We start from the raw sequence: 18,866 nt of genomic DNA, 5'->3' as shown, positions 1-18,866 counted from the left end.
CAATGCTATTCATGGAGTGGAACCCCCACAGATAGTAATTTTTAAAGTTGTAGTTGGTCAATTCTGTTCAGTAGCTGTGTAGAAACAACATTTTGCAAGATTTTGCTAATTAATGGGGGATTTGTATAGGGCCCGTAGTTCATCCGGGTAAAAGGTTGTTTTTTTCATAAGAGATTAAATGAGTCTAGTCCTGAGGGTATTCAGGATTAAGCCTTCAGGGGGAGATATTAATGATACAGAGCAGTGCATTGAACATCGGGCCTATTAGATGTTTAATAATGGAGACCGGGATGATATCACCAGAGTAGGAAGTAGGTTTGAAAGAGGTGATTTTTTAAAAAGAGGTTTGAGGGAGAGAAAGGTGTGAACACGGTCCATGGGGCAATGTGTATGCTGGGGTACAATGAGGTATAATGCTGTGGGAAGGTCATTCAATGATTTGGCAACATAGGATTGAAGGAGGGTTTGGTGCTATGCCTTACTACATCAAAGAGGGCTTTTCTTCCGTTAGAGACTGCCATGACGGTGGCTCCTCAGTACACTGGCCCTTGTTTATCTTGCAGAGAATCTGTGATTTAATTTATTCATGGACCCCAGAGAACATGGCACTGCCTTCTCCACTCTATGGGGCATGCACATTTTCTGAAGTGTAGCAACTGTGTAGGTAAACCTTCTCACCCTTTGTTAGAGACCAGCAGACATAAAGCACACAAAACCATCACTCCATTCCTAAGCATATTTCAATTCCAGTACTGATTTGATTATCCCAGTTAATACCTGATTAGGTATTACGATATTTATATTACACTGCTGAACACATTCTGAGAGGCAATTTATTTTGGCATGTAATAATGGCTGGTTATATTGTCCCAGCCATTAGGAAATTGTGGTCAATATAAGTTATGTATTAAAGTTCTTTGAAGTTTTATAGTTTGAGACACATTACTACATCAACATCTCACACCTTTCCTTTTAAATTAACTACTCAAATCCAATGTACAACTCTACAGCCATGACACATAACATATGTTCTTGCAAGTATTGTCTTTATGTACCAACCATGACTTGACTTTGACCATATTCTGATGGGGGCATGCCTGTTGCTATCTATGGTGCTCCTATAGTTGCCACATAGTGAGGTTATCAGTGTGAACAGAATTTAGATCCCAATGTTAATTGGCAAACAATTGCCGTGAATGAATAATGCCCTTGCATTTGCAGAAATCCTTATGCTTGTCTGTTCATGATTTTGCTTGATATTTGTTTTAATCTGGTACCTGTTTATATTGATTGCAATTCGAGTTCACCCAATTCCCAATTAAGGCCTTGTGCACCGGGACTATAGCCAGGTATGATGCTCTTGGTCGAGCTACGGTAAGGCAGACAACACAGCCATCTGCTATATGCTGCTTATGAATCAACACAATGAATAATGGGGAATAAAAATAGGAACATTCTGTATTTATATAACAAGTTGTGTAGTTATGTTGTGAACTGTGATCAGCATTATATGTTTCTTAGCTATTTTGTGTTTAGCAAATAGTTTAAACAGAGCAATATTTGTATGCAAGACATTGGGCCTCATTACAAGTTTGGCGGTAGCCTTGCCGGTAAAACCAGGTCATTATGGCCCTGCCGTACCTGGTAATTGCCCATTTGCGGGCGCCTGAAAAAAAGATGCTCCCCATTCACATTCAGCCCCATAGGGCTGAATGGGGAGGTCGGATGCACCGGCACCGTTTATAACAGTGCCGGTGCATTCGACATGCTGTGCTCGCGGGTGCCTTTCAGCCCAGCAGATCTGACCTGGCGGGCAGAAAGGCACCCGCGAGCACAACTCGTAGTTTGCCGGTCTGGGAACTATGTTACCGGCATGCTTACTGGTACCGTAGTTCCCAGACTGGCAAACTTATAATGAGGCCCACTGTGTTTCGATTTTTTTATTTGGCAAAATCTGTCTATTTAGTTGAAAATGCTTATATGTACATGCACTGCACACAATTAAAAAGGTGGTTGTACATACATGCCTGAGTACAGATTAATGCAGGAATTACATTAATTGACGAATGTGCAAGGCAATTAGAGCTTGGCTGATGTGGTTGTGAAGTTCCAGGCAAAGGACCATTCAAACAACCTTGGTTTGAATCAGTTGTAGTTGGTGGCTTGTAGGTTAGGTGTTAGGGAGGTTGAAGAACGGATTGTTGCACTGGTTTAATCATGGGATGATATTCACTGAAATGACTGTGGGACCTTTTCCACAAAAGGAGGATGTGTCCAAAGACGTGTGGTTGGAAGTGAGATTCTCATAGATCTGTTGGGAAATGCAGCAGAACACATCAAATATCACTCTCAGGTTTTTTGCAAGCTAGTGATAGAGGGATAGGTCCCGACTGAGGACAGCAGGGCAAATGGAAGAGTGGGAGGCAAGGAGATATGGAGGGACCAAAGTGGATGGTCCTTGTCTGGGAGGCATTCAGATGAAGTCTGTTGTTGCTCATCCATTCGTGCTCATCCATTCATGTAATTTTAATAGAGAACTGGATATGCGGAGGGAGTCCAATGAAAAGCCTGTGAGTTCAAATACAATGTGGGTTTCATATGCAAACTTTAGGTCGGCGGTTGTGAAAGTTGAGATTAATTCAGCTAGGGGTTTCGGGTAAAGATCTATAAGCTTGGGTTAGAAGATGTGGACATGTTGCATGCCACACTAAGAAGATGCGGCTTCACAGAGAAATGGACCATCAGGCACATAAGATTCTCTGCCTTACATAAATGAACTGCTACAGTTGATGGATGTATCATCAATGCCAACAGAGTATTAGAGGTGACTGAGTAAGATGGAATGGTTCATAGTATTAAAAGCCACTGATAGATCGAGCAGGTTGAGGACAATTGGAGGGTTTGTGTCAAGAGCAGTCATGAGTTCAGGTCTTACAAAATAGAGAGTGGATTCTGTACCTTTGGAAGGGCAAATTACCTCACGGATGATTATGTGGTAGGTTAGATGATTTTTTGTACTCCATCACCTGTATCATAGCTGCTTTTTCCACAATAATGCCTGTGAAAGGAATGTTTGAAGTAGGGTAGTAATCCGTTCTCCGACAAGTCCTACGATGTGGGATTCCTTAAGAAGGGCTCTGAAGATGGCCAAAGGCCTAACCGGCAAGGCTACCTCCAAACTTGCAAGAAAGTCTGGTACCCATGAATGGGCAATAACCAGGGTATACTTGCCCCGCCGGACACGGTAATTGCCCTTTCACAGGTGCTGGAATCGGGTAATCCCCATTCCCATTTGAGCCCCATAAGGCTCAATGGGAATGGGGATGCCTGTAGCACCGGCATGGCACATAACGGTGCCAGTGCTACAGGCATGCTGTGCTCGTGGGTGCCTTTCATTCCACCAAGTCAGACCAGGTGAAATGAAATGCACTCACGAGGCTCATTATTTTGTGTTTGAAGGAGTCTTGCATTTTTAATAGGAGCCAAGGAGTTTGAGAGCTGTGATCAGTTACTTAAACAGGTTAGAGGTGAGGACCTCACATGAGCTCTTGACTAAGATGGGCCTCCTCAAAAGGCTTGAAAAACATTCTTATGTGACCCGTTTCATTTGTCATACAAGGATTATTCCTAAGTCAGGAGGAAGAGAGAATTTGCAGTGCCTCCGTGCCTAGCAAGGTTTGCAACAAGTAAATGTTGCTCAGATCAATGGAGATGGCTGATATTTATGTCAAACAGCTGGATCTGGGTGGAGGAAATAATGTAATTAAGCATGTGGTCCTTGGTATGTATTGCGCCAATAGGCCAAACTGTCAGAGTGTGTGAGTCGGTTATAGACATATTTGGGATTCTTTTTGGAGGGGCAGCCCGGCCAATAGTGTAAGTGTTTCAAAATAATGGTGGAGTTGGCTGATGATTAGAGATTGGTGAAGTATTCAACCACTGAAGTGCAAATGAGGTAGGGTAACAAGGAGGTATGTAGATGGTGAATAGGGTCATGGCTGAGGACACATTTAAAGCAATGCCTTCGAATGAGGAGATGAGGAGATGGTAGGTTCAAAGATCAGGTTAAAGAGAAGTGACCAGGAAGGACAGGAGTTACCCATTCACACAACATGTTATGATGATTGGTAGTCAGGATGTTATAGTTATTTGGGAGAAGATAGTAAACTATAGTAGAAAACTAAGTTTCGGAACCACATTTCAGACAGGCCTGCAGAATTGAGCTCCATATCTTCAAGAAAGGCACTTGGGGACTGTTTTCTGTATCCCTACAGTCCCACTATTAGCACTTGACACCTGTTTGTCTGCACTTACCATACTTGCCACCAGCTGGCTGCACTTTACTAATTGTTATGTATTATCCCATGTACTATCCCCCACGCTTTTCACTTTCCCCTTCCCATGCACTTGTGAGATCTGAATGACACCTGTCCTAGTAGGATCGTGTGTCTGTCTCCCTATACTCCCCCTCCCTTGCCTTGTCGTGCCTTGAAACACTTGTGCATAGGTGCGTTATAAATGACGTATCATATCATATCATATGTGTTAGTGGCACGTTTCCTGGCAGATCAAGCATTCAGGGTCCCTACCAAGAAAATAGACTAAAGATATGGCTATGGAGAGAAATTAAATCATGGGGACGTGTGGGACTATAATTGGCTGGTACCCTGAAGAGCAGGGCAGGTGAGGAGGCCCTATGCTGTGTAGTGGGGGGAGCCATTATTCTTGGAGGCTCAGAGTGGGCGGGGTGGGAATGAAAGAAGTGGTGCATAGTAAAGGAAGGTAATCATTGAAAGCCAACATATTTTTGGGGATTGTCATTCCGTTTTTGTATGTGTTGACTACTTTCATGTGAGACATGCAGGTCACAATGACATGTCACAATATTACCTCCATTAATGTCAATGTGTCCCAGTGGAGAGACAGTGGCCTACATAAGGGGATCCCATGCATCAGGGAATTATGACAATAAGGATTTATGTGATAGTCTCCTCTGAAGGGGTATTAATGAATGGGTTTGCAATAATCAGAGGTGGGTTGCTTTTGAGGACAGACATTGGGCATTTTCCCCTGGCAAAGCTTGTAGTGCAGGAAGTGTAGGTGACAATAAAATGAGGAGATCTTGAAGAGGGTTGATGTTGTGATGCGCATGGTGAGAAGGAATCTGCTGGAGAGAAAAAGGAGACTGGCAGGGCAAGGGAGTAGCTAAGTCAGTCGCGAGAGAAGTAAAAAGCAAGGAAATGTTGTTAGGATTGGTACAAATCGTAGGAGTGCTGGTAAGAGGGACTGTAAGACAAGAGTGGTGCCAGATGAAAATGAGCTTGCTACACCAGAGAAGAAGCAAGTGAGATGATACAGGCTGTGTTCAGAGAGTAGTGTTGAATACATTAGAGAAAGAGTAGGCAGAGAAGCATAGAGAATGCAGTGAACGCCAGTAAACTAATAGCATGAGGAGGTGGATCAATTTAGGAAGGATCGGATGGATGCAATTGGTGGGAAAGAGCAGGAGGAGGTACGCGAGCACTGCACAGACCTGTATAGAAGAGACAAGAGGTAGATAGTGAGAGTTGAAGGGATTAGCCATGTGCTGAGAAGGTAGGGTAGTATTAGGACCAGGGGGAGGGAGAGTGGGAGATATGGTAGGGGGACTAAAAGAGTGTAAGGACGATGGAACTACCTGGAAGTAGAAACAGTGACCACGATGGGTTTAGGTGACAGAAAAAAGGAGGCAGACAAGGGACTAACCATGGAATGGGATGGGTGGGATCAATGAGAGAGAAAAAGGCAGACAAAGGAGGATGAGACAGATCAAGAGACTAAGAATATATGTCAAGGGGCTTGCATATGAGGATGGGAGCAATCGGAGGAACAGAGGAATCGATTATCTGATGGGCTAGCAAGCAATTAAGTGTGTTTGGGGTGTGTCTTCTAGCCAGGGGTATCTGGTCTGCTCCCAGAAATTAGAAATCGAGGTGCCTAAAGCAAGCTACCCCCTTGATATAAGCCTTCCATTAACCCTACTTTTTGCTCGTCATTCACACCCAAGATATTGACCCATTATTGCTTTGATAATGTACAGGAGTGTCAGTCAGCCTGGCTGCTATTGTCAACTGGGTGGCTCCTCAGGAAGGAGCTAAATTTCATTACCAGTTTTGGCTGATGATGATGTCACTCCCAGATGCACAAGATCTGTGTGTGAAGGAGACCCCTTCTATTTGCCTCAGTCCCCTTTGCCCTCATACTGGCAGTAGCCTCTACATCATCCAATATTTCTTACCCCCTCGTCCCTCTTCCTTTCTGCACTTGCACGTTCTGAATATTCACAACGCTTAGCAGGTTTGTTCCCACACCCCTCTCTGCTCTTAAATATTGTATTGTATTGTAATTTATTTCCCACTCTCCCTCCATCCCTGCCTTGTGTGCGCTTCGAAATAGTATGTTCCTTTTTTAAGATAAGTGCGCGCTGTCTTTTCACACAGATGTTTTTGTACTTGCCTGTTCCCGTTGGACATGCAATTGGTTATCGGTATGTATGCAATAAATGCTGTCCTTTTTCTTTTCTTCAACCTGAACAGCTACAGCCTCCTCGGAGGGAACTTGCAGTTCACCATCAACCCATCCACTGGGCAGATCATCAGCAGCGCGCTACTGGACAGAGAGACGAAGGAGAACTACACACTGGTCGTTGTGGCCACCGATGGAGGTTCCCCCCAGGCCCTGTCCAGTTCCACCAGTGTTCTCATTTCAGTTGCTGACGTGAATGATAACCCGCCCAGATTCCATCATGATCCATATGTCACTCATATCCCATCGCCAACACCTGCAGGTAATACTATACGATCAGTATGTTAGTTATTATAAAAGGTTGCCGCGTTTTTCACCTGTTATCTTGCTATGTGAGCACTTGTGAGACAGAGAGGAAAAGAGAGAGAGAGACAGAGAGCGAAAGATACAGAGCGAGAAAGAGACAGAGAGAGGAATAGAGAGACAGAGAGAGACAAAGAGCAATAGAGAATACAAAGATATTACTCTCTGATGACTGTGGTATCATATTCTAGAGTTACATATGAATAATCTCAATACTGTGAGTTTCATAGTATTTCATTTCATAGAGGAAGTCGACGTTAAAGGGCGACACGGCTTTGCATTGGTGCAAGAATGCCTGTAGTGCTTTACACTGGTGTAAAGGTCACATGATAACATTTTCTATGTATCATTTGTTGACCAAAAATATGACTGAAAAGGTGGATGCGGGACTAAGAAAATATCACTTAAAATGATGCACTCATGTAAAGACTGCAAGAACTCTAGGCCCTCATGGAAAGCAAAAGAAGATCCATGTGAACTAGACATGGAATTTCTCGCCAATGAGTTCACAAACCCATCCCCCTGTTCCTCTTCATCGTGTACCCATACAATATGCCTCTCTATGACGAAGCATTAATCACGGACATGTTTCTAAGAAGCTATGTCCCTGCAGGGAATAGTCATGTTATTAAAGCCCAAAGGGCATTTTCTTTGATCAAATGCCCCTTTCTCCTAGGCCAGTGGACTTGGACCTGCTAAGCAAAAAATATTTTTTGTTAGGAAGATAATATTGTAGGTATTTTTTTTTTTTTTAAAAAAACACGTCTTGCAGATGTGCTACATTTATTAGGCTACTTTGTATTTTTCTCTGCTAGCTTTCGAGACCACATGGGTCTTACACTAAGTCAGTTACACGTAGTGCCTGAGGAAGAGGTAGTGCACTGTTAATTTTACTAGCAAAGTATTCCAGCCTCTCTCTTTGTAGCAACCATTGGGATTGGGAGAGCCCACCGTTTTGGCTTTTCAGTCAGCATATGAATGCAATTGTCCAGGTTCTTACTTATTGGTGTCAACTGGCATTAAGATAGCAACATCTGGCAAATGGTGATAGTTCCTGGCCATACTATGGCAGTGCTTGGCAAATGCCTATCTAATGCCTTTACAGAAGTCAACACCTTGGGCTTTGCAAATGCTAGTTTTTATCAGGAATTCAGATACAGTGACACACACATTGCTCATAAATCCAGTGGCTAAAGGCACACTTATTTAAGCCATTGGTTTACTTCAGCAGCTGCAATTAAGCCATTGCCTTTCTCAAGACTTCAGAAATAACATTGGCATCCACTGAAATGCACAGATCCATCTCAACGACATTGCCAGGGTGTGTGCATTGGGTGGGGATGGGCAGGTAGTAGGTAGGGATTTCCATATGGAGTAGCATGGCCATGGATGGTTAATGGTTGGATACAACTCCAAATAGTACCCACAGGCTGTATGTCCCTCACACCCCATCTCTTTCCTAGCTTCACATCCCATGGCAATTGCTTTAGCTTGCAGGCAGCACTGCGGGAACCACCCAATTGCTCAAACTAAACCGGAAGAAAGTAAACATAAGCATATGCTTTTGCCAGCTTGATTTCTGGGAGGTTTCATGAAACGTGTGCACTATTTTGAATCTATGCACCAACTGATAAACTGATGGCTCTACAAGGCAAGTAATATAGCTGCACCTTTTGGCCTTATGCTCTCAATGCACCCAGCTTGTTAGACCAGCCAGTAGCACAGGGCACTTATATTGTATTGCCCTCGGTGTGTGTTGAGAATAGGGAGACTGCAATTTCTCAGACTTTGATTGCCGCTGTTTTGGCCAAATCTGTTAAAATGTGTAGGTTTTTCTGGCATTGCATAGGGCATTATCTTTTTTTTAAAGGACATTTTGAGCATTGCCTTTTTATGGTGTGTTCCAATATGAGATGGATTCAGGAGCAGGAAAATGAGACCTTCTGTAAATTGATGGCAGCTTGACAGAGGCATCTGTGGCCTTCTTGGAAGCAGGACCTCCCCTAAAGTTGGACACCTTGAATCCAATTCATGGATTATTTGTGCCGAAAAAAACGGGATTTGTGCGCCATTCTGCCCGCAAATCCCTGTTTAACAAATGGGGGTTTGCGGCTAGAATGGCGCAAAAGGTCCGTTTTTTTCAGAGAACATAATCCATGAAGCACCTGTCCTGCGCACCACTCCCTACCCCTAAACTTCCTGCCACTCTCAGGTCTTTGTTGCCTTGGAATCCTTATAACCTTAGGGAGATAGCTTTAGTGTTGAGAACGCTGTGTAAGCACACGCCACCGTACGCAGACTCTCTGATGATCAAATGGCATTTGCGTATTTACTAGACATCTATCCAATTTGACAAACAGAAAATAATCCTACAAACATCAAACTATGCAGACATAATTAGTAGGACAATAAAACATAAAACTAGTTGCACTAAATGCAACACCAGAAATTACAGTGGGGCACATATATTAGCCGGGCAAAGATGAGTCAAGCATAACTGTCGTACTTGCAAATGCATTTTTTTTTAGAACAATCGCCAAAGGGAACAGCTGGTAAAGATTACTTAGATTCAACAAACAGAAAAAAAGCCTGTCTATACTTTGGGCAACCAGCTGAACATATCGCACGGCGCAGCCAACGTTTGCACAAAACAGAATTCCATGGTCAAACATGGGAACTTGCAGAATATCGCCCTTATCTCCATACACCAACCTATCAGAATGATGGGGCTCTCCTGGACAGTTGCTCAGAATGCCTCAAAGTAAAAGCGGATACAACCTCGACTGGACAAGCAAGCTCTTGTGTGCAGGATTAGCAATTAGATGGAAGCAGAAATGGGGCGTTTCTAGGGATCAACCTTCTTTGTATTTCCGTATTAAGGACTTTTTAGGGAGCTAGCTCCCAGTGAATTGCGTGTATGTTGTTAGAAAATGAAAAATGTGCTTTGCATGACCCGGTATGTTTGCAGGGTTTAGAAGCCAGTTATCCTGATCCATTTATCACAAAATGTGTGCATTGTAAGCGAGCAAGCCCAGACTGTCATGCATCGCTGATGACAATTAGGAAAGTTGGACGTATGCCAATTTATGCCCACCACCTGTCTGACCGGAATTGGATTAGTGCACCTGGTGCTGATCAAACAAGACCCAAGTTAGAGATAAACATAGGCCCACAGGTGGAGCACTGTGAGGAGTATTCGTAACATAATACGCTCGTTTTCGGAATGCATAAAATAAAAGAATTCCAAAGACAACCTATGTCATTGTTTTGCTATTGTGGAAGAATGATTCAATGTACTTTTGAAGTTCTGAAATGTGTCTGTGCCTTTAAATTGAAACCTATCACTAATTATGTCCTCTCTTCCCTTTCTGCAGATTCCTTTGTATTTGCTGTAACTGTGACCGATGCTGATTCAGGACCAAACGCACAGCTGCATTTCACCCTAAGGGAGAGGCACTCTGAAAAATTCCACATCGATCCACTCAGGGGTGCGATAATGGCTGCTCAGCCTCTCTCAGGAACCAATGAAATGACATTTGGTGTTCATGTAAAAGATGGCGGTCCGAACCCGAAGATCGATGCAACAACAGTGACTGTCAGGTTTGCAGACAAGTCACTTTTCCCCCAAGTTCAAATTGATCAGCAGACATTCATGTACCCGGAAAATCAGCCAATTGGCACCATTGTCACCACGGTCTCTGGATCTGCTTCTAGAGGGCCTTCCTTGTCTTTCTTCATTGCCAGCGGAAACCATGGCAATACATTCCATATTGACCAGCACACAGGTCAAATCTCCATCACGCAGCCACTTGACTTCGAGACGATACCCAAGTACTTGCTGTGGATCGAAGCCAGAGACATGGAGTTTCCTCCTTTTTCTTCATATGGCAAACTGGAGGTGACTGTTGTGGATGTCAATGACAATGCTCCAGAATTCAAGAAGGACCCTTTCGTTGTGGAAATAATGGAAAACCTTTCACCACGTAAAATAATGACAATATCTGCGGTGGACATGGATAGTGGTCTCAATGGTCAACTGGACTACTCAATCCTTGATGGCAATAAGGAGCACTTTTTCAATATAAACCGGGCAACTGGTGAACTGAGAAGCACCAGACCACTGGACAGGGAGAAAGTTGCTCAATATTCACTCAATGTTAGGGCTTCAGACAAAGGCTCCCCCGTTTTGAGCAATACCGCCAAAGTACTTGTCAATGTTTTGGATGACAATGATAATGCCCCTAGGTTCTCACAAATATTTACTGCTTCCGTGCCAGAGAATGCACCTTTGGGTTACACAGTAACACGAGTCACCACGTCGGATGAGGATGCGGGTGCAAATGCAGTTAGTATGTACTCCATTGCGGACACCAGCCTACCGTTTACTATAAATTCCAACACAGGCGATATCACTGTAAGCAGGCCTCTGAACAGAGAAGATACAGAGCGCTACATTATCCGAGTTTCGGCACATGATTCTGGTTGGACAGTAAGCACAGATGTCACGATATTTGTAACAGATGTCAATGATAATGCACCCCGATTTAATAGGCCGTCCTACTACTTAGATTACCCAGAATTTACAGAGGTGGGTTCAAGGGTGACACATGTTGCAGCATACGATCCGGATGATGGACTCAATGGCCAAGTGTACTTCTTCTTAAAGTCCCAGTCCGAGTTCTTCCGGATTAATGCCACTACCGGAGAGATTTTCAACAAGCAGCGCTTAAAATATCAGAACCCAAGTGGTTCGGGCAACATCAACATTAACAGGCACAGCTTTGTAGTGACGGCATCGGACCGTGGCAGCCCCCCTTTAATGAGTGAAACTACAGTCTCCATCAATATAGTTGACAGCAATGACAATGCTCCCCAGTTTCTTGCCAGAGAATATTTCACACCAGTAACAAAAAATGCAAAGGTGGGCACGCAACTAATTAAAGTAACTGCAGTTGATGACAAAGACTTTGGGCAGAATTCTGTGGTGGAATATGATCATCAGAACAGTACGGATAAGTTCTTGCTTGACAGGAGGACCGGGTGGATTTCAGTGGCGGCCCCTCTAACCATGGATTTGAATAAAAACTTCATGATTAAAGTAAGAGCAAAAGATAAAGGTAACCCTCCACTCTCCTCCGAAGCAGTTGTCCAAATACTTGTGACGGAGGAAAACCTGCATACACCGGAGTTTTCTCAAAGTCATATTAGTGCCACTGTTCCTGAGAGCTTTGCGGTGGGACACACAATCAGAACCATGTCCGCCAGGGACAGAGATGCCGCTATGAATGGTATTGTCAAGTACAACATTTCTTCAGGAAACGAGGCAGGCCTCTTCGCAGTCAATGCATCAACAGGTGCACTTATCCTGGCTAACAACCTTGACTATGAGTTAAGTCAGAAACACGACTTGACTGTTAGCGCAACGGATGGAGGATGGCTGGCTAGAACGGGATACTGCATTGTGACAGTGCATGTTATTGATGTGAATGATAATGCACCAATATTTGATCCCGAAGAGTATTCTCCAAGCGTTTTGGAAAACGCTCCAAGTGGCACAACTGTTATCAAACTGAACGCAACGGATTCCGATTCAGGTCCAAATGCAATCATTGCCTATGCAATCCAATCCTCCGACAGTGACCTCTTTGTCATTGATCCTAACAGCGGTGTAATCACCACGCAGGGTTTTTTAGATTATGAGACAAAGCAAAGTTATCATCTCACCACAAAGGCTTTCAACGTTCCAGATGAGGAGCGATGCAGTTTTGCTTCGGTCAATATCCAGCTAAGAGGAACAAATGAATATGTGCCCCGATTTGTGTCTAAGCTTTATTACTTTGAAGTGTCAGAAGCAGCCACCAAAGGCACTGTGGTAGGAGAAATATTTGCAAGTGATCGAGACATGGGCATTGATGGTGAAGTCCACTACATGATCTTCGGCAGCAGCAGGAGGAAAGGTTTCCAGATTGATAAGAAGAGTGGACAGATTTACGTTTCAGGTCCCTTAGACAGAGAACAAGAAGAACGAATCTCATTGAAAGTTCTTGCAAAAAATGTTGGCAGCATTCGTGGTGCTGACATAGATGAAGTCATAGTAAATATTACAATACTAGACGCCAACGACCCACCTCATTTCAGCTTGGAGCTGTACAACGTACAGATCAGTGAGGGGGTTCCCCCTGGGACGCATGTCACCTTTGTAAGTGCCTTTGATTCTGACTCTGTACCCAGCTGGAGCAGGTTCTCCTATTTCATCGGCTCTGGGAATGATAAAGGCGCCTTTGCTATTAACACACAAACTGGTCAGATAACTGTGACTGCAGAACTGGATCGAGAAGCTGTGCCGGTTTACAACATGACTGTCTTGGCCATTGATTCTGGAATGCCGTCAGCTACTGGAAGTGCCAATCTGCTAGTGATGCTAGAAGATATCAATGACAATGGGCCTACTCTATCCACCACCCAGGGAGAAGTGATGGAAAACACCCGGGCAGGAACTCTTGTGATGTCACTTCAGTCATCAGATCCAGATCTCCCCCCAAACCAAGGCCCATTTACTTATTACTTACTCAGTACAGGTCCCTCAACCAGCTATTTTAGCCTTAGCCCTGCCGGCGTTCTGACTACGACCCGAGAAATTGACAGAGAGCAAATCAGCAGCTTCTTCTTATCAGTGGTTACAAGGGACTCAGGAATTCCTCAGATGTCTTCCACAGGGACAGTTCAAGTCAAGGTTGTTGATCAGAATGACAATCCGTCAGAGCCGAGAACTGTTGAAATCTTTGTCCACTATTTTGGCAACATCTTTCCTGGAGGAGTAGTGGGTAGTGTAAAGCCTCAGGATCCAGATGTGCTGGACAGCTTCCGCTGTTCCCTTACTTCAGGGGTCACAAGCCTCTTCAGTATTCTGGGTGGGACTTGTGACCTGAATTCCCAAGCAAGGTCCACAGATGGAACTTTTGACCTTACTGTCCTCAGCAATGACGGTTTGCACAATTCGGTAACCAGCAGTGTCCGGGTTTTCTTTGCAGGATTCAACAATGCCACCATTGACAACAGCATCCTTCTACGTCTCAGTGTACAGACTGTCAGGGACTTTTTGACGAACCACTACCTCCACTTCCTGCGTATCGCCAGTTCACAGCTAACTGGACTAGGCACTGCCGTGCAGCTCCACGGCGTGTACGAGGCGAGCAACAAGACCTTTATGCTGGCGGCTGTGAAAAGGACCAACAATCAATATGTGAACCCGAGTGGTGTAGCCACTTTCTTCGAAAGCATCAGGGAAATTATCCTCAGGCAAAGCGGAGTATGGATAGAATCTGTGGACCATGATTCCTGTGCTCCCGGGCCTTGTCAGAATGGCGGGAGCTGCGTGAAAAAGCTGGCTGTAGGTCCTGGGTTAAAAAGCCACGAGAGCATCCCAGTCATCATTGTGGCAAATGAGCCCCTCCAGCCGTTCGTCTGCAAGTGCCTGCCCGGGTACGAGGGGAGCCTGTGCGAGATGGACGTGGACGAATGCCTGCCCTTGCCTTGCCACAATGGCGGCACGTGCCACAACTTGGTGGGCGGATTCTCGTGCAGCTGCCCGGATGGTTTCACGGGAATGGCCTGTGAAAGAGACGTCAACGAGTGCCTCGCCAGCCCTTGTAAACATGGAGCCATCTGCCAGAACTTCCCTGGAGGCTACAACTGTGTCTGCAAAACTGGATACACAGGTAGGCCCTTTCATGTTTTTGGACAATAAATGATCTGTGGTCTTTGGGGATCTTAGCAAGTATCATTCAATCAGCTCTTGTGGATGGAATATGGGGACAGAGTGTTCTGAATCCAGCCACTATGGGCAATATGGCTATTCGCAGGGAGGTGGTCTATATATGCACAGGCATCTTGATAACTGAGTATTGTCCTTGTGTTTGGGGATGTCAGAGACCTGCATGTGACAGGGAAAGGAAACGAGAGAGGAGGAAGACAGAGTGCATGTGTACTCACACTAGCAACACATAGCGCCTGATTCACAGAAGTGTTTCATAATGGCGCAACCCCATAGGGAAACGCTCTGTGAATCAGGCCCATAACGTTCCTTGGAGTTTGCGCTGCCCACATGTATCCCATGTTTCTGGTGCAGCATCAGGCGTGCATTTGCAGATGTGCATACATTAGCATGTATATCATTTTGTATGGCAATGCAAGTGGTGCTGACCCAGCCCTTCATACTTCTGAGGTCGATACATTGAGTAACAATACATGGGATAATAGCAGCAGCTAGTGTTATAAAGCTTGTAACAGGCAGAAATCAGCATGACGCTTAATATTAAACAACACTGTTATTACTGACCAGGCAGAGTGCTGACCTCATAACTTAGCAATATACTATTATTACATCATTATTATTATTACACATGTCATAGCGTAAGCCTAGCACATGAGCAGCAGAGCGCTGTACAGGTCATACAGTGATAGTGAGCATTTAACAAGTCATTGTGTAAGCGCTTTAACAATTCTTTAAACATTGTTTACAATGTGAAATAAATTCACTTTTTAAAGGATTGCTTATTCACCCCACACACTGTAAATTGTATTCCATAACACAGAGTAGCGTAATAGAGTAAACTCTATTCACTGATGGCTCAATTCAACCGTGATTCTCCCCCCTCTGGAGTGCTCCCTTCCCCCCAGGCCATTCTAGCTCCCCTTTCACTCTTTCACCCTTACCAGAAAAGCATCTGGGTTCATGACCTCTGTGCATCACTTCATTGCTTCGCAGCTAGGTTCAGGTATTACAAATCCCATACATGTGTACACTGCATGTACACTACATATACATGAACGCAATTCGGTGCACTGTGTTACTCAAGGAAATATGGGAAGCCATGCAATTACACTTATTTTTTATGAACATATTTACACAAACAGAGCAGGACAGATTTCGCTAAATATTTCGGGTCTTTTATCCCAAAAAACAGATGAATCAATAGTTACTGGGCCTGCAGTAATGGTAGATGATGGCGTCAAAGACAAACTATACTAAACATTGTTCAAAGTGGCAAAGAGAAAGGTAGTCATGATTTTGAATGCACATTAGAGAACAACTCCTTCTAACACTTAAATATTCACCCTAGTGATCAATCATTGGGCCTCATTATAATTATGGTGGTAAGGTAACAACGGTACTGGTGCAGCTACCGACACCGGTGCTACGTACCACCATACTACGAGCTGTGGTGACCTGGCGGGCAGATCGGCACCCGTGAGCACAGCAAGTCGGATGCCCGGGCACTGTTGTAAATGTTGCCAGTGCATCTGACGTCCCCATTCCCATTGAGCCCTATGGGGCTCAAATGGGAAATGGGGATGTACCGGTTCTGGCACCAGCGAAAGGGCAATTACCAGGTCAGGCGGGGCCAGAATACCCCATTAATTGGCCATTCGCGGGTGCCCAGTTGCGTAATGAGGCCCATATGCAGTGGTGGATAGCTGAGGGGATGGACACTCACCTCTAACATGGGGAAAACCTACATTCTGAATCACATTTAGGGTAGATTCAGTACTTTGTGCCTCATTACAAATTTGGCGGTATCTCAACAGTAAATTTGCAAAGATACCACCAAATAGATTGACCATTACCACCACTTGGTCCGGCGGAATTGCTGCCAGATTACGAGTGATGATAGGTGGATGTAGACCCCATTTAAATTATTCCAGGCGGTTATTCCTCCAGCAGGTAAATCCGAAGATTTGGCCTTTTTTGGGCTGTAAAGTCAAGGAATTACCTCCACCATTCTACTGTAGGTTTTTCTTCTGCCTTACCTCCAAATCCATAGTTCGGTGGTGTGGTAATGCAAAGATAATGCAGTGATAAATTTGTTATCACAGTTTTTTGCCACGCAGCCAAACTCGTAATGAGGCCCCTTATCCTTACAAGGTCAATATGTTCAGTAACATTAAGTTGTGTGATTGTAACATCAATTATAACAGTGCTTACAAGCCAGAGGATTCTGCCATTAATCACTATGTAAAGCCTACAATTAATAGAGGTGTCAGCACTGTAAGTGCGCTATTTCAACAGAGTCATATAAGTGCATTCAATGATATATCATTCACAATACCAATTGTAGGGCCGTCTGTGAATACTCTGAAACTGAGCAGCATCAATAATTAATTAATTGTGGTAAATTATCTGACAGCTATTCTTCTCTGTCCCGCCCTTCTATGCTCAGAATCAATGGAAATTAAATGTACTCGTGCATCTTTTGATTCCCATTTATGGATTATGGATGGCCTAAATGTCAAGAGACTTATATACCCTGCATAATGTGATATCTAATATGAGATCCAAGTCAAAAGCCTCTCTCCAAGTTCTTTCAAGTGTACCCTTTATACTTTATCCTTCAGATAGTAGCCTTACTATTGTGCTTTTTCCTGTATCCCCTAGTTGTACAGGTACGTGTTTGGTGGTAATTTTGTGATAGATGCATGACGTTACTGAGAACATTATTTACCATTATGGCCACTCAGATTTGTGGAATTACGGAGGGTTTACGAGTTGTGGTATGGCAGTGTAAGTCCCCATTTTGCAGTCAATGGGGATTTTTTTTCAGATTTACTGCACGCAATAAAAATGGCAATTTTTGTCTGTTTGTATTTATTTATCTATATACAGGAGGAACAATGTTTTTCTGATCACAAAAGAACGTACAATAGATAAGAAATCAGATATGACGGAAAGTGGTGAGCTTCCTAAAATGGGGTGAGTTAGGTGGCATTCTGACTAGGTTGTAGAGTGGGACTAAATGGAACAGTCACGGGGAACAATACGTAAGTGGACACACATAGATTAAGGACAATTAACATTGGACATTCCTAAGTGCAGATAGGCAGTATGGCCAGCTCTGCTCGGGGTGTGACCATGATGTTTGAAGTGCTAGAGTCGAGGCAGGTTAAAGATGAGGATGAAACATGGCAGCTAGCAGGCAGATACAAGGTAGGTCAAGAGGGTAAATTGGAGGTGAGGAGGTAGGCTTTTAGTTTGGTTTTGAACAAATCAGTGTGGACTATTTCTCTGATGTCCGGGGGAAGACAAATCCATGCAAGTGGTGCAAGAAGAGAGAAAGAGTGGAAACGAGAGGAGGCACAGGGAGGGCCAGGGGCCACAAGTGCAGTGAAGGTGGCAGGTCAGAGATTACGAGAAGGCTTGTGGAGTTGGATAGAGGAGGATAGATACAGTAGTGCCTTACTGTGGATACATTTGTGAACTAGGAGAAGACATTTAAATCAGGACTTATACTGTAGGGTTTACTTCTAGTATCATGCTGCAGGTAGGTAAATCCTTCACTTTAAGGTCAAAAGTCTTGATTCAGCAGTGTGGTAAAAATGGCAGTAATTATGTTACTGCCAAATATTGGTGGTCATGGCAATGCAGCATCATTTGTACGGCACAGCCAACCTTGTAATGAGGCCTGCAGTGCGTTGTCGCTTCAGAGCTACGTTTGCTCTTATATTAAATCAGCACAAACAAAAACATATACATTTGAAAAATCATGAGATACTTTTTTTACCCATCATCACAGATGCCAGGATAAGACTAGGGGCTAGATTAGCTAAACGTTGCCTTTACATTAAAAAAATGGAGCAAACAAATTTAGCACCAGTTTTGCTGCTTGGGTAACGCTGAATGGAGCAAACAGGTCATCTGTGTTATCTGAAAATGTATGCATTGGGGCAAATATGTAATAGGATTCTTTTCTGTTTTCTGAAGAACATGAACATAAATGTACTAAACACATTCCTGTTTATTTTGCACAGAAATCCTTTGTGAATCAGGCCTTACACCTGTTTGCTCCATTCTGCATTATCTACCAGCAAAACTGGTGCAAAATGGTCTTGCCCCTTTTTTTAGCACAGATTCAAATGTGTGATTATCAGGACTCATGACTCCACATTGCACAGACAATGTTGTCGCTAGACCACATTTCATCTCGGGATTCTTTTGCATTCTT

At 43.9% G+C, this 18,866-nt stretch overlaps 1 protein-coding gene across 1 annotated transcript in view; it reads left to right on the top strand.

Moving 5' to 3' along the window:
• Positions 1-18,866, top strand: part of FAT4 (FAT atypical cadherin 4) — a 438,908-nt gene that overhangs the window by 375,182 nt on the left and 44,860 nt on the right. The window contains exons 8-9 of the mRNA XM_069631121.1: positions 6,576-6,826; positions 10,242-14,585. Of these exons, the coding sequence (XP_069487222.1) occupies positions 6,576-6,826; positions 10,242-14,585 (4,595 nt within the window). The remainder of the gene's footprint in view (positions 1-6,575; positions 6,827-10,241; positions 14,586-18,866) is intronic.

Source organism: Ambystoma mexicanum, chromosome 6q (genome assembly GCF_040938575.1).
Source record: "Ambystoma mexicanum isolate Mex_15411 chromosome 6q, UKY_AmexF1_1, whole genome shotgun sequence".
Taxonomy (NCBI): Eukaryota; Metazoa; Chordata; class Amphibia; order Caudata; family Ambystomatidae; genus Ambystoma; species Ambystoma mexicanum.
The sequence above is the reverse complement of the archived record's forward strand: the minus strand, read 5'-3'. Positions and strand labels throughout refer to the sequence as shown.